At 54.9% G+C, this 14,964-nt stretch overlaps 2 protein-coding genes across 2 annotated transcripts in view; both read right to left on the bottom strand.

Annotated features, from left to right (window-relative positions):
* Positions 1-14,643, bottom strand: part of PACS1 (phosphofurin acidic cluster sorting protein 1) — a 112,028-nt gene extending 97,385 nt beyond the window's left edge. The window contains exon 1 of the mRNA XM_056131989.1: positions 14,168-14,643. Coding sequence (XP_055987964.1) covers positions 14,168-14,523 — 356 coding nt within the window. The 5' untranslated portion in view covers positions 14,524-14,643. The remainder of the gene's footprint in view (positions 1-14,167) is intronic.
* The window catches only part of SF3B2 (splicing factor 3b subunit 2), a 151,070-nt gene that overhangs the window by 115,458 nt on the left and 20,648 nt on the right, over positions 1-14,964 (bottom strand). The gene's annotated exons all lie outside the window — the stretch shown is intronic.

Here is a 14,964-nt window from a genome sequence, read left to right as displayed (position 1 = left end):
AAAGTCCCTCAAAGAAACGACCAACCAGAACCAGAGCAGAGGCCCACATCGAACCCAGGGCCACCAACCAGGACACGGTCCTGGAGCACCGCCATGGGCAGCCCCAAGCACTGAGCCAGGAGGAAAACCAGGCATGGCTCCAAACCAGAACTGTCACTGTCACTGTCCTGTCCTCCCATTGTTCATCTATTCGCTCAAGCGGGCCCAGTAACATCTCCATTGTGACACTTGTTACTGTGTTTGGCATATTGAATACGTCACGGGGAGCTTGCCAGGCTTTGCCGTGCAGGCGAGATACTCTCGGTAGCTTGTCAGGCTCTCCGAGAGGGGCAGAGGAATCGAACCTGGGTCGGCTGGGTCAGCCAGGTCGGCCGTGTGCAAGGCAATCGCCCTATCCGCTGTGCTATCGCTCCGAAGCTACGTGAAACTCTGAAATCAGACATGAATACTTGTATCCTGTTATGACCGGATGCAATCCACAGTCAAACCCTTCAGGCTGGTCCGCGATAACCAGAACCAGACAACCTCTCATCTCCTCAACTCCACCGCCCACGTCCGAGTCAGCCTCAGTCACCCCAACCCTCCTACCTCAGTTCCCTGCTTCCAGCCCTGCCCTTTCTGACAGGCTTTTCTATAGCACCAATCTTAACTGTGGATGTTTTAACCAGAAGCTGTAATCATGGCGCCCAATCCACAACAGTTTCTCCTCTGACTCAGGTCTGAGCTCCCTGCCCCTGAAGGTCACCTGTGTGAGAACTGGGATTTATCTGTTTCATTGGGAGGCTCCCTTCTTAGTGTAGAAAGTGCTGCCTGGCATGTGACAAAAATGTCATTAAAAATCTGCTGACCAGAAGTGGGTACTATCAGAATTAACAGACAGCACTAGGGTAAGGCACTTCCTTGCATATGGAGAACCCCAGTTCGATCCCAGGTACCGCATATGGTCCCCCCAAGCACAGATGCAGGCAAAGGCCCTTGAGTACTGCCAAGTGTGGTCCAAAATTCCAAAGGAGGAGGTGGCAAGAGCACTCACTCGCGAGTAAGAGTTACTGAGATTTATCCAAGCCTGTGTGGCAAGATAAAGCCCAATGAGAAATGAGTACTGCCAGGTGTGGCCTGCAACAAAACAAAAAACACATAATAAAATTCTTAAGTCTGAGCCTTGTGGAGAGAGGACAGCAATCTGCTGACTGCCCCCAGCTCTACTGGGAGGAGACACCCGAATGAGCATCAAGTAAGAGCAAACCAAAGCCAGGCCCAGAGCTGCCCATCATCACTCCAAACGGCATTTTCCTTAACACGTGCTCTGAAGTACATGTGCTGCCGAAACGAGCAATAGCACCGTGGTAGGGCGTTTGCTTTGCACGCAGCTGGCCCGGCCAAGCCGGGTTCAATTCCACAGCCCCTCTCGGAGAGCCCGGCAAGCTATCGAGAGTATCTCATCCACACAGCAAAGCCTGGCAAGCTACCCGTGACGTATTCCGTATGCCAAACACAGTAACAAGTCTCACGATGGAGACGTTACTGGGCCTGCTCAAGCAAATCGATGAACAACAGGAGGACAGTGCTACAGAGCTCTGAAGTGGACACGAATCGGACGAAGCTTCCAAGCCACGGCGCTCACTCTCTGTGGGGCCGCCGAGAGTGGCTCCCTTCAGACGTCTGGTAAGGATGCAGACCTAAGGACTGGCCCAAGTCCCCAACGCACCAAAGGACGCTGACACCCAACCTGAGTTCAGAAGGTCGCGTCCCGTTTCTGGTCCAAGTCTGCATCCCCAAAGAGCTGATGCATCCTTCTCCAAGGGGGAAATGTCAATCCAAAAGATCGATGGCTACTCTTTTTCATACAGTAAAAAAGAAAAAATGTGAAAAAAAGGCAAGAGAGAGAAGGTTATCTACAAGTCATAAAAACGGCAACGATGTTATGGAGTTAATGAACAATTCTCCCCATTAAAGACGAACGCATAAATGACCGGGTGCACATTCGGTGGCAGAGAGGAAAGGCGATTCGATTCATTAATAGTCACCGAGTCTGATGTTCCCAGAGGACTGTGGTTTCTTACTCGTCTCATCCCAGCACAGATGCCGCCTGGCAGAGGAGACGAGCCCCTGGAGCTGCGGTCCTCAGGCTTCACTTTTGAGGAGACAATTTTATTGAACAATGGACTGAAGGTAGAGGACACAACCACATTCCAATGAACCTGAATCGAAAGTGTCAAACAAAACCCTACTTTGTAAAGACAGTGTAACGGATGACTAACAGACATGGGTGGGGGAGCCCGAAGACACTGCAGGAATGACTTGAAAGTCTGTCTGCAGATGCCCAAACCGTTCATAACAAAATATAAATACGTCAAACACCGAAAGGTACCCTCACCTCACAAGCCGGGGGGCTGGGAAGGGGGGAGGTTCTGGCCATCTGAACCAAGCTCCTTACTTCCTAATCCTAATCCTCAATACTCTAAATGGAACGCTGGAACGCGCCTCTGGCTGCAAGGTTAAAAGGGCTGGGTTTTTCGTTGTTTCTCATTCTGTTTGGGGGCCACACTTGGGAATCACTCCAGGCGTGCTTGGGGGACCACCTGGGATCAACCCAGGTCGGCCTGGGTAAGGCAGGCGCCCTATCTACGGTACGATTGCTCCGGCCCCAATGCTCGGTTTTTCCATTTTCATTCCCCTGGCCATCTTAAGATTAACCCCCTCGCCTTAACACACCAGCAACCCTCCCTCTGGTGTGTAACCGAGACCAAGGGACAAGCAAAAGATTTCTTCCCTCTCCCCGAACACCCACACTGACTCTTCAACTCAGATCCCACGGCCAACACCCTAAGCTTCTTATTCAAGCCCCTTTATCTTACTTCATTTTTGGTTTGGGCCCATTACCCAGCGTGGTCGGAGATTACTGCAAGCCTGGTGCTGGGGCTGTTTCAAGCAATGCTCAGGGGACCCCAGGGGCCGGGTCCGAACCCGGGCCGAGCCCCAGAACTGCCTCTCCGGGCCCAGCGCATTTATCCTGAATGGTGGCAAAATAGAAAGAAGGGTACCACTTTACAGGGCAAAACAAAGACAAACCAAACTAAAAAGGCAAATATCTGCGATTAAAGAGTCACACCTGGGGCGCAGAGATGCTACAGCAGGAGAGACGCTTGCCTTCCTCGTGGCAGACCCCAGGTCAATCCTGGACACCACATATGGTCGGGTCTCCTGAGCACCACTAGGAGTGATCACTGAGCACCGCTGGACGTGGCCCAAAAGACAAAAATTAACCTAAAAAAAAAGAGTTCCTGGAGCCGGAGTCATAGAACAGGGGAGAGGGCTTTTGCCTTACACGCGGCTGACCTGGGTTTGATCCCCGGCATCCCCTACGGTCCCCTGAGCACCACCAGGAGTAATTCCTGAGTGTAGAGCCAGGAGTATCCCCTGAGCATCACCGGGTGCGACCCGAAAAATGAATAAAGAGTTCCACACCAAGTCCCAATCTACTCTCTTTATTTATTTTTCACTTATTTATTTATTTATTGCTTTTTGGGTCACACCCGGCAATGCACAGGGGTTACTCCTGGCTCTGCACTCAGGAATTACTCCTAGCGGTACTGGGGGATCATATGGGATGCTGGGAATTGAACCCGGGTCGGCCGCGTGCAAGGCAAACGCCCTACCCGCTGTGCTATCCGTCCAGCCCCTACTCTCTTCATTTTAAATCCTGATGTTCACCGTGAGAATCCCAGTCACAGTGATGGCCCACACTTGATAAAGGGTTAATCTGTGTTTTATATCTTCTTCAGGAAGAACCAGACGCTTGTCAATGCATTTATGGGTTTCCTACCAACGTGGGAAAATAAAGACTGCTTATTTTCAAAGGAAAACGTTGGGTGCAGAATAGTACAGTGGGCAAGGGGCTTGCTTGCCTTGCACATGGCTGACCCAGGTTCAATCGCTGCCATCCCGTATGGTTCCCTGAGCCCACCAGGAGGGACGCCAAAGAGCAGAGCCAGGAACTGGCACTGAGCACTAGCCGGGTGAGGCCCAAAAGCCCAAAAAAAAAAAAAAAGTTTTTTTCTAAATAAAAAAAAAAAAGGAAAGTTAACGTATTTAACAAAGATCCAAATGTTCCATGATGTCATAAAATCCTAACATAGTTTTCCTGTAGCCGAGGCAGAGACGGAGAGCTTGAAAGGACGCCGAAGATGACCTCCACCGAAGCCTGCGCTTTGCTCGGCGTGGTCCGGCGTCCCGGTAATGAGCGGCCAGAAACCGGTTCTGGTGCGGTGCCGGCTGCCAGCCGGAGTCCCGAAGCCAGCAGGTAGAATGGGGAACTGTCAGGTCAAGTTGGCTCAAAACAAAGCTGTGGTCGCAGGCAAAGGCCGCGCTGTCTCTTCCGCTCGTGTAAGTTGGCAGGATGCAGAAACAGGATCCTGACGCGCCACTGTTTCAGAACGCCAACAAACGGTGCTTTTGACTTTCTGGTCTGGTAAGCTTGGTGTGTGGCACGCCCGGTGTCTAGAGAGAACCCGAGACCCGTGAGGTCCCACTGCAGGAACCTGGACGCCAAGGAATCGCCCTGAGACTTGAAAGAAAGAAGCTTCTGGAGGAGCGCGTGGAACGACAGTGGCGATACAGAGACAGTAAGAAGAGCAACGGCGGGAGGGAAGCCGGGCCTGGCACACGCAAAGCCGGCGCTCTGCAGCGGAACCGCCTCCCGGCCCTTAATAGCTGTTTGGCTTAAGTGTTTCCCACGGACCCTATTTAGGCACTTGACTTGCATTAATTCTCGCTTAATCCCCATATTAAATGTTGGGTAGGGACAATTATCATGCCCATTCTACAGACCTAAGAAAATGGAAGCAGGGAGCTGGGCGACCAAAGGGCTGCAGCATGCGCTCTGCACGGAGGGGCCCCGGGGTCCATCGCTGGCACCACAGGAAGCCCCTGAGCACCTTGTTAGGAGTACCCTCCAGCACTGCCAGGTGTGGCCTGAAAACAAAACTGGGAGGAGGGCCCGGGTCTGGCTCAACGGGAGGGTCCACTCCTGGCCTGGGTGAGATCCTGGAGAAACTGAAGAAAACGGAAGCGTCACCGCAGATACTTTCCCCGTGTCACTCGAATCTGCTCACATCAGCTCAGAGCCGGCGCGCACAGCCCACGCGGCAGGGACGCACCCTGAATCCCAACAGGACGAGGCATGGGACAGTCCGTCTGACCCATCACGGGGCTCAGGGGACGCAAAGTTTAAACAAAGAAACGGCTCTGAGGTCAGACAATGAGTCACGGCATGAAACCCAGCTCCACCCACCTCAAACCGGGAAGCCTCGCCAAAGGGCTTTCACTCAGTTTCCCTTTCTGCGCCAGGGATGGCAGCCAGCCTCAGGTGGGTGACTGACACACGGTAAAGGTTCGGACAGTCCTCAGAGGGGCCTTCGCCGACCACCCTCACCAAACGGCCTTCAGGGCAGGCCAGGCTGCCCCGTGGGACAGCACATGCCTGAATGCGTGAGGCCCTACGATCCACGGAAGGAGGGAGCGGAGGAGGGGAAGGGGGATGGGGGGAAGAGGAGGAAGAGGAGGAGGAGGAGGAGGAGGAAAAGGAAGAGGGGGAGAAAGAGGAGAAAAACTCATAACACTCCCAGTATCTCTCACTAACCCAATTACTTATGGATTACCCATCACACCCAAGAAAATGCACATTCCAGGGCAGAACGAACTTTATCAACCTGCTATTTCCCCGGCACCTAATCAGTGTTTTGGCACACAGCAGTAAAACAATATTTGTTGAATGAAAGAAATGTGCATAATACATTTTCATTTGATAATAAAAAAAGAATTTTATTCAATAAGTGTTACAGAGACACAGGTATGGCTCCTGGCAAATTTAAACACTGGGCACCTGGGCAGGAACTCAGGCCGGGAAGAGCATTTCTCCAGGTGACGACTGAACTGTGGGAAGGCGTCAGACCTCTGGAGTGGGGACGGCTCAGCAGCAGAGCAGCCGCTGCGTCTGTGTGAGGCTCTGGGGTCCCGCCCTGGCACTGCCAGAACTCTGTCACACTGTCACACTGTCCTCCCGTTGCTCATCGATTTGCTCGAGCGGGCCCAGTAACGCCTTAACTGTGAGACTTGTGTTTCTGTGTTTGGCATATTGAATACGTCATGGGTAGCTTGCCAGGCTTTGCCAGAACTTTATAAAAAAAATTATAAATTTCCTGCAAAAACTGGGCAGCTCTCAGGGGGCAGGTCAGGTGGGACCTGTTAGGACAGCCAGAAGTTTCTGTACAAGCATCTGAGGACAAAGTGTACCAGGTGGGAAGAACAAGCAGAGACGCCCCAAGCCCAGGACCACGAGTCTGCTCTGGGCCACGTCAGAACCAGGAATGGTTCAGGGAGGAAAGGCAGCGAGAAGTCACATCACAGAGTAGCTCCTGGGTCATGTCAAAGAGATTTATTCTGGGCTGGGGCAAGAGGCCAGTGGAAAAGCACCCGCCTTACATGCACCCCACCCAGAGGCTCTGTCCCCTGAGCCCCGCCAAGGGTGACCTGTGCAGAGCCACAAGGAAGCCCTGAGCTCCACTAGGTGTGACCCCCAAACCCCCAAAAATAAGAAATAAAGAAAAAGGAAGAGCAGAGAGAGGGCTTAGTGGCCCAGTACATCCTGCCCCCAGCAATGCCAGGCTCTGCCCGAGAGCTCTCCCAAGCACTGCCTGGGTGGCATTAGCAGCGCTGCACCCTTGGACTTGGCATTGATCCACCCAGCCCAATTAACAGAGGGTCACTTTGAATGGTCCCTAAACTCACTGAATGCTGCCTGGGGACACCCCCAAAATTGACAAAGAAAAGGAAAAGGCTACTCTCAAAACCATGGGGTCATTTGGTTTCTTAAAATAAGAGAGGAGGGCTGGAGAGAGAGCACAGCGGGTAGGGCGCTTGCCCTGTGCATGTGGCTGACTTGAGTTCAATCCTCCGCACCCCAATGATCCCCTGAGCCCTGCCAGGAGTGATCCCTGAGAGCAGAGTCAGGAGTAAGCCAAAAGTGGAAAGAAAAAAGGAAAGGGAGGAAGGAGCCTGGAGTGACAGCACAGCGGGTAGGGCGTTTGCCTTGCACGTGGCTGACCCAGGTTCGATTCCCAGCATCCCATATGGCCCCCTGAGCACCACTGGGAGTAATTCCTGAGTGTAGAGCCAGGAGTAACCCCTGTGCATAGCCGGATGTGACCCAAAAAGGAAAAAAAAAAAGAAAGGGAGGTAGGAAAGAGGGAGGGAGGCCAGGGAGACAGATAATATAGTACAGCATATGTGTTCCAGGCATGTGGCCCTGAGCCCATCCCTGGCACCACATGCGCCCCCACTTCAGGGGGGTGGCCTGGGGAGCCCCCAGCCCTGTCCCAGGCATCAGGACGGGCCTCGTGGCCCCAGCTCCCTCAGCCTAACAGCACATTCAGATGCTCATTCAATACACGCTTTTCTTTTACTGCTTCATGGTGATTTAAGATTCTCTTGAAGTGTGCAACTGAGTTATCATATATTCTGAAATAAATTCAATTTGTGAGCAAATTCATCTTTTCTGTAATGCATGCTTAGGAAGAAGTTTAGGAATCGCCAAAAAACACAGACTCACAAAAATTAATGTCACTCACAACCCTAGCATCTAAAACCCACTCAGAAGCTCATGCCGCCAGATGGTTTTCTCAAGAGATACCGAGACCCAAAGTAAGAAAGGAAAGGCAGGGCAGCACCAGGAAGAAAACCCTACAAGAAGAAGCTAGCGGACTAGAAGATAAAAGCATGCCACAAGTAAACAAAAGAATATCGATGGGTGGAAAAAGAAATGAGGGAGGGAAGTAGAAGAGCAATTTTAAATAATTTAGAAGAAATATAAATTTGGCTTAATTAAAGAAAAGCCATAAATATTAATACCAGAAATACCATGCAGAAATTTATCTCTGAGCCAGTATTATCACCTGGAACATTCTACATCGACCATCCAGAACTAAAGCCTCTAGTTAGGTGAACTGCAGCACAGACAAGGAAGATATTCTTATTTCACTAACACTATTCTCGAGGAGTTTGGGGCCACACCCAGCAGTGCTAAGGCCTTGCTCCTGGCTCTGTGCTCAGGGGGTCACTCTTGGCAAGGCTGGGGTTCGGCCACAGGCGGTTCCAGGGATCTAAACTGAGGTTGGCCCCAAGCAAGGCAAGTTTTAACTGCCGTGCTGTCTTTCCAGCCCGTTAGTAGTTTTACTTGAATATTCACACACAGCTGTTACGTACTATGTTATGAATTAGCTTTAAAGAACAAATAGCCCATGACCTCGGGGTCAGCAGGCAAGGCGCTAGACTCACGCAGCCACCTACTCGGGTTCAATTCCCAGCACCCACTGTGCTCCCCGAGCTCCGAGCCAGGAGTGATCCCTAAGCACAGAGCCAAGACTAAGCCTTGAGCATAGTAGGCCAGAAGTAGCCCATAAAAAACAACAGCAATGGAGCGATAGTACAGAGGGTAGGACATTTGCCTTGCACGCAGCTGACCCAGGTTCGATTCCCAGCACCCCATACGGTCCCCCAAGCACCGCCAGGAATCCTGAGTGCACAGCCAGGAGTAACCCCTGTGCATCGCCATGTATGACCCAAAAAGAAAAAAAAAAAACCACAGACAGCTTATGACGTTAAGACATAAGTAATTTTTTAGGAACTGTTTTCTGGAAGGACAACAGACAAAGTGACGACAGATCACCATTTACAGGCCTTCTCTACCACCTGCCTGTGGTGGGGGACAGGTGCAGCTCTGTGGGGGATTCGGTTCCCTGACAACAAATATGGGATTTTCTGGATTGTAATGTGGTCAGAGGGAGTGTGGGTCCCACAGGCGTCCTCATGAGGAAAGTGCCCTATGAACGTGCTATGAGGGACAACACTGCAGCTTGGCCGCCAGGCACCTGTCTGGGTCCGTGAAGACCTTCCAAAGGCACGCGGGCGCCTTTCTGGCTGGCCCAGGGAAGGAAGGATTCCGCTGGCGCCGGTCAACCCAAAGGCAAACCTCCTGGTTCCAGGTCACTGCCGAGGCGGGGTCCGACTCCCTCTGGCTCCCTCTCCCAGAGACACAGGGGCCGCCCCTGGCCCAACTAAGAAACTGGAAAACAAGTTGAAAAAAAGAAATCACATAAGCACCAATGTGTCCCAAAGATCTGTAAATCAATCCATGCCCAACAGACTCTGTGAAAGTCATTCTCTGTGTGACTTAAGGAATCTGAGCTTCCTCGGGGCAACGGGTAGTGTTACCTGAGGCACCGCTATCCCGTTACCGCACTCACAGAGTGAAATTCAAATCTCCTAAGGTACAGAAACGCTTTTAAGACTTTTGATGATAGGGAAATAACTGAAATTTCAGCCAATCTCTCTTCTTGGATCAATTTCATTTGTTCTGTATCATTTAGGATCTATCCTCTCATGTGGACTTAGAGATCCTTTTAAATATATAAGTGTAAAATATTTATTTATAAAATTTATTTAAGTATATACATGCGTTATACATATTTCAGCACCTCTCAGAATAATAGTAAGCAAACACACTCCCATCCAATGGATAAAAGGCCGAGGCGGGAGGAGTCTGACCAAGCACATCGGGAGAACACGGAGTGACTCCACACAAACTGGCTTCTGTGGCCTGAAGGGCAAATGTCCCCACCAAAGCTGCCCTCCCGCGGCAGGCTGGCACGGCAGTTCGGCACCGCCGCCTCCTTCGGGGGCTCAAACTCTGCCTTGTTCACTGAGGCTTAGCTTCAGTACCCGCTGTTGAACAACTGGAGCCTCGGGAGAAACGCGCCTGAGAAACTTGACTGAACTGAGTCCACACACGCAGATAACGGTCTGTGCACGCGCTCTGGACAGAAGGCAAATGTGACAGTTTGGGAGAGATAAAGAAAGGCACACTCTATCTCCTCATCAGCTTGAGGTCACCGAGGAAATCTCGAGCATCTGCGAAATGCATTAATTTTTCACCCCCCCTGCCTAAGCAACTTAAAATGTGGCAGGAACCGAAGGGAAGGATCAATAGTGAGACGCCGGAACCCTCTTTCCCAAGCCCCCAGCAGGGCCGCCCCGCGATCCATACCGTATCCCCACAGAGTGCAGAGTGTACTCCTTCGCACGGAAGGAAAACCATGCCAAATTCCAGGCGGCGACCTTCCCAAAGGAGCGACAGACCAGACGCTTGCTTGTACCAGTCAACTGCATTTCACAGCGACCACCTCCGGGGTGTGAGAGAAAGAATGGGACCCAGGGCTTTTGTTTTCAATTTCTTATCTTCTGTGATGCCCAAATTGCTAATAATGAACACACTGTAATCTTTGTTCCTCCCCTCCATGATAGAAACAGTCATGAGAAGGCCAAGGAGACAGCTCAAAGGGCTCCGCATGCAGGAGGCCCAGGTTCAATCCCAGGCACTCTAGGGCCCCTGAGCACTGCTAGGAGCAACGCTACAACGTGCAGGAAGCAGCCCCTGAACACCACCAGGTGTGGCCCCAAAACCAAAACCAAACCACCAAAACGGCCACGAATACAGCAACAGTGATTTGAAAGTCAACGATAGGTCCACTCTTTGTCCAGGAAGAGCTGGAAAAAATAAACCACAAGAGGTTCCGAGAGATTTCAGATGTTAACAAAGAAAACAGCTGAGAAACAACTGCAGTGCTCACGGTTTGTTAGGAAAGGAAAAAGATTTTTCAAAAAGCAAATTAGATTTCTATAGGGATCCGGAAAAAGTCTGATCTTCCTAACACTCCAATGCCCAAGTCTCACTCCTCGGCACTACGGACAGAGGCCTATTTCCAGAAGACCGAATCCCATAACAGTCATGTGTGTGCACATAGATAAACCTGATTCACATGTTCACACAGTTTTTTTTATTTTTGGGGTCATCCCCAACTGTGCTCAGGGCTTGCTTACTCCTTGCTCCGTGCTCAAGAATGAGTCTTGGCAGGGCTCGGGGGACCCTATGGGGGCCAGGGATCAACCTAGGTTGGCTCAGGCTTGTGTCTCAGAATTCTCATCTGGGGGCCAGAGAGACGGTGAGCAGGGAAGGCACTTGCCTCGCACGCAGCTGACTCTGGTTCAAACTCCGGCATCCCGTGGGGTCCCCCAAGCACCGCCAGGAGCACAAAACCAGGAGTAAGCCTTGAGCACCTTGGATATGGCTCAAAACCAAATATGCAAACAAACAGACAAAACCCACAAGAATTGTCACCTAGGGCAGTGCGAGGGTTGGCGGGATGGAGCACTCGCTGTGCTTGCAGGAGGCCCGGGCTGCACCTCAGACACCATGTAGGTACCGAGCATCGGCAGCCCTGAGCACTGCTGGGTGCTAAACCCCAAACAAACCCAAAAATAAGCCGATCGTGTTCACCTAGACCACTGTGCAGCGCCGATATGCCCTTAACAACTCCAACGGCTACAGCAAGGAGACCTCAAATTAGCGGATGACTCTAATAATTGGAAGGGCCGAGAGCAGGCCATTTTCTCCCCACAGGGTGTCATTTTCCACCCTGCAGATAAAACAACATGCTCCAAAGAGCACGAGTTCCACAAGTCACTGGCAGGCACGGGGGTGACGGAAGAAAGACAAAGTCAGAGCAGGGCAGTGGACAATCTGGAGGACGGCCGTCCGGCGCTGCTCTCACCGACCCAGTGGGCAGCAGGAGGCCGCTGGATTCCTGGGCTAATCATTTCTTCTGAGGACTTTTCAGCACCTGTCCGGGCAGGTTAATAGGGGTCCCCTCTGCAGCACAGCACCTTCCGGCCCGCAGGCGTGATCAAGCTAGAGAACAAAGCTGTGCAAATGACCATGAGGGCTGAGAGGCCCAGGTTCCCTCCCTGACAAAGGGTCTCGTGAGACTACAGCCAGTGACCACCCTGCCCCGCCCCGCCCCAAACACAGAGCACTACCAGATATGGTCCCCAAACCTCTAATGTTCTACTAGCACTGAAAAACAGAAGTCACCCAACCCAGTGAGCAGAGAGGAGGGAGAGGGGCCAAGAGCATCTTCTCAACCCTGGCCCCGGGCAGGAAGGGGGGTTCTGCTGGAGGAATCTTTCAGCTCTAGAGGAAGATTCCTAGAGAGAGGCCCGGCCAGGCCCACGAGAGGAATGCCAGCACACCCTTGAGTGCCACTCGGGGCAAGTGGCAAAGCAAACGAGAGTGCGCGCGGGGGGGGGGGGGGTTGGTTTCCAATCACCCCAAAGGCCGAGAGCCAGTGCATGGTCTATCGAGCACAAAACGGCAGGTGGAAAACCACAGGAAGTGGCGTCTGGCACTTACCTGCAAGCAACAATTCCACGCCTTCAAAGAAAGACACCCTAAAGAAACCTGTAGGGCACACCCCAGCACGGAGATTGGTGAGGACAAACCGGAACACCCAGCTGTTCATCGAAAGGGTTAGGACCCAGGCCTGCACTAGCCTATCCGCCACGGAGTGTATTTAAGAGGCAGCTACCTTCTAGCACCCAGGGTCTGCACAAACTGAAGGCTGAGCTGTAGAAACGCGCCAAAACAGACCACTGACTACACACAATAAGACAGGACTTGGAGAAACTTCAAAAACGTCCAAAGCAGGGGCGTAAATTTGGCTCGCCAGGCCTCGCCGGCAGGCAGGACACCCAGGTCTAATCCCCAGCACTATAGGGAGGAAAACCTGCCCACAGACCTGGCAGCAAGCCACCAAGCCACCTCACCTCTTCAAAAAAAGGAGAAAAGAAAGAAAATTCAAAACAGGGCCAGGAAGAGAGCTCACAGACTGGGGACATACTTTGCATACGAGAGGCCCAGGTTTTAGGGGGTGGGTTTTTGTTTGGTTGTGTGTGTGTGTGTGTGTGTGTGTGTGTGTGTGTGTGTTGGGGTCACACCCCACAGAGCTCAGAGCTTACTCCTGGCCTGGTGCTTGGGAATTACTCCTCGCAGGGTTCGGGGATTGCATAGGGTGACGGGGCTCGAACCCAACTCAGCCCCATGTAAAACCCTATTGGCCAGACCATCGCTCCGCCCAGAGGCCCAGGTTTGATCCCTGGAACCACACAGGCCCCCAGAACACTGCTGAAAGCAGCCCCCAACACCCAGCAAGGGGGAACCCTAGAGCACTATGTGGTGAAGCCAGTCCCTTAACACCCCCCTCAAAATTAAAAAAAAAAATTAAAACAGGGCCGGGGTGATAGCTCAAAGGACGGCTGGAGCACGTGCTACGGCACCCAGGCACGCCCTGAGCACTGGGCCGGAGGAGCCCCTCAAGCTCTCAGGTGTGGCCCAACCCCCCCCCCCAGAAAAAACAAATTCCAAACAAGTATTGTTTACAGATGCACAACACATCTAGAGTCCAGTTATTTTTAAAGGACGGGAAATGATCAACTCAGACTGCAGAATAATGTTTACCTTGGGGGGGGAGGGGATGTGGTCGGGAAGGGCACCCCCAGGGCTCCAATACCAGCCGTGGCAGACACAGACCTACTACTGGACATCCCAGCCAGGCAGGAGAGCAGAGCGATCTCTCCAGGCCCGTTTCGGGTGGAAAAGCCACAGATGCATGAAATAACTGGAATCACTCCAAATACAGGGGGAGGAACAGAGGGTGGGGCCTGGCAGAGCTGCGGAACCCCAAGTCACACAACACACATCACCAGGCTGGCCGGCCCCCCGGAGCAGGAAGCCGGCGCCCACAGTCCCGGGCACTTCGCTGGCCTCCGCAAAAGCAGCTCAGGGTCCGGGCCAGGGGCGACCTCGGGGACCTCTCACGCCCCCCGCCCCCGCGCCGGCTCGCTCAGAAACAAAAACGCCCCAAACTTGCGACGGCGACGCTCGGCCCCGCGGCAGGAACCCCCCGGGGGTGCCCAGGGAGGCCGGGCCCGGGTTCGGGGAGGCGGCTGCAGCAGGCAATTGCTCCCGCGGGAGGGGCGCCCGGCCGCCCGCGTCCCCGAGCCCGGGGCGCCCCGAGGGGGAGCGGCCGGCCCGTAACCGGCGCGGCGGCGACAACCGCGCTCGGCACGTGCGGCGCGGGCCGGGGCCCGGCAAGATCGCGGGCGATCTGGCGCTCCCGGCCGCCACACCGGGAAGAGCCCGGGGCGGGCGGCGGGGAAACCGAGGCCGGGCAGCGGCGGGCAGGCCCCGGGCCCGCGCGGCGCGGCGCCCGCTCACCTGGGCACGCAGCTGGACGAGCTCCGGTCCACCTCCCAGGTGGCGTACAGGTTCATCTGCACGGGCGCGGGGGTGCGGCCGGGCCCGGGGCCGCCGGGAGGCGCGGAGCCCGAGGCCACGGCGACGGCCATGGAGGTGGAGGTGGACGAGGACGAGGACGAGGCCGGCGCCGCCGAGGTGGACGAGGACGACGAGGTGGCCTGGGCCGCCTTGGGGGGCGTCGGCTGCTGGGGCGGCGGCGGCTGCGGCTGCGGCGGCGGCGGCTGCGGCGGGGACTGGGCGGCCCCCGAGCCCCGCGGGCCGCTGCCGCCCCCCGCGCCTCCGGGACCCCCACTCGGCCCTCCGCGTTCCGCCATGGCCGGGCAGCGAGCGATGCCGAGCGGCGGCGGCGGCGGCGGCGGCGGCGGCGGGGCCCGGCCTGTCTCCTCAGCCCGCCCGGCCGAGCGGAGCGCGCCCGCGAGAGGCTGCACGCACGCGCGGGCCCGGGCGCGCGCGGCCGAGCGCTCGCCCGCCGCTGCCTGTTGCGGCCCGCGCCGCCGAGCCCGCCGGGTGGGCGTGCCCGAGGGGGCGGGGCGGCCGGGCGCGCGCCCGGCCCCACCCGGCGCCGGGGCGGGGCCGGGCGCGCGCCCTCGCTCCCGCCGCTCGGGGGCCGCCGCGGGCGCGCGCCCGGCTGGCCCCGCCCCGCGAGCCCGCCGCGCCCTCGGCGGCCATCCGGGCCCCCCGCCCCTCCCCCGCCGCTCCGCCTGCGGAAAGCCCGCTTTTCCGGGGCGCGGCCCCGGCGGGGATGGGGCGGCCGC

Source organism: Sorex fumeus, unplaced genomic scaffold (genome assembly GCF_029834395.1).
Source record: "Sorex fumeus unplaced genomic scaffold, SorFum_2.1 ptg000093l, whole genome shotgun sequence".
In the NCBI taxonomy this organism is placed as follows: Eukaryota; Metazoa; Chordata; class Mammalia; order Eulipotyphla; family Soricidae; genus Sorex; species Sorex fumeus.
Note: the sequence above shows the minus strand (reverse complement) of the source record. Positions and strands in the feature narration are given on the sequence as shown.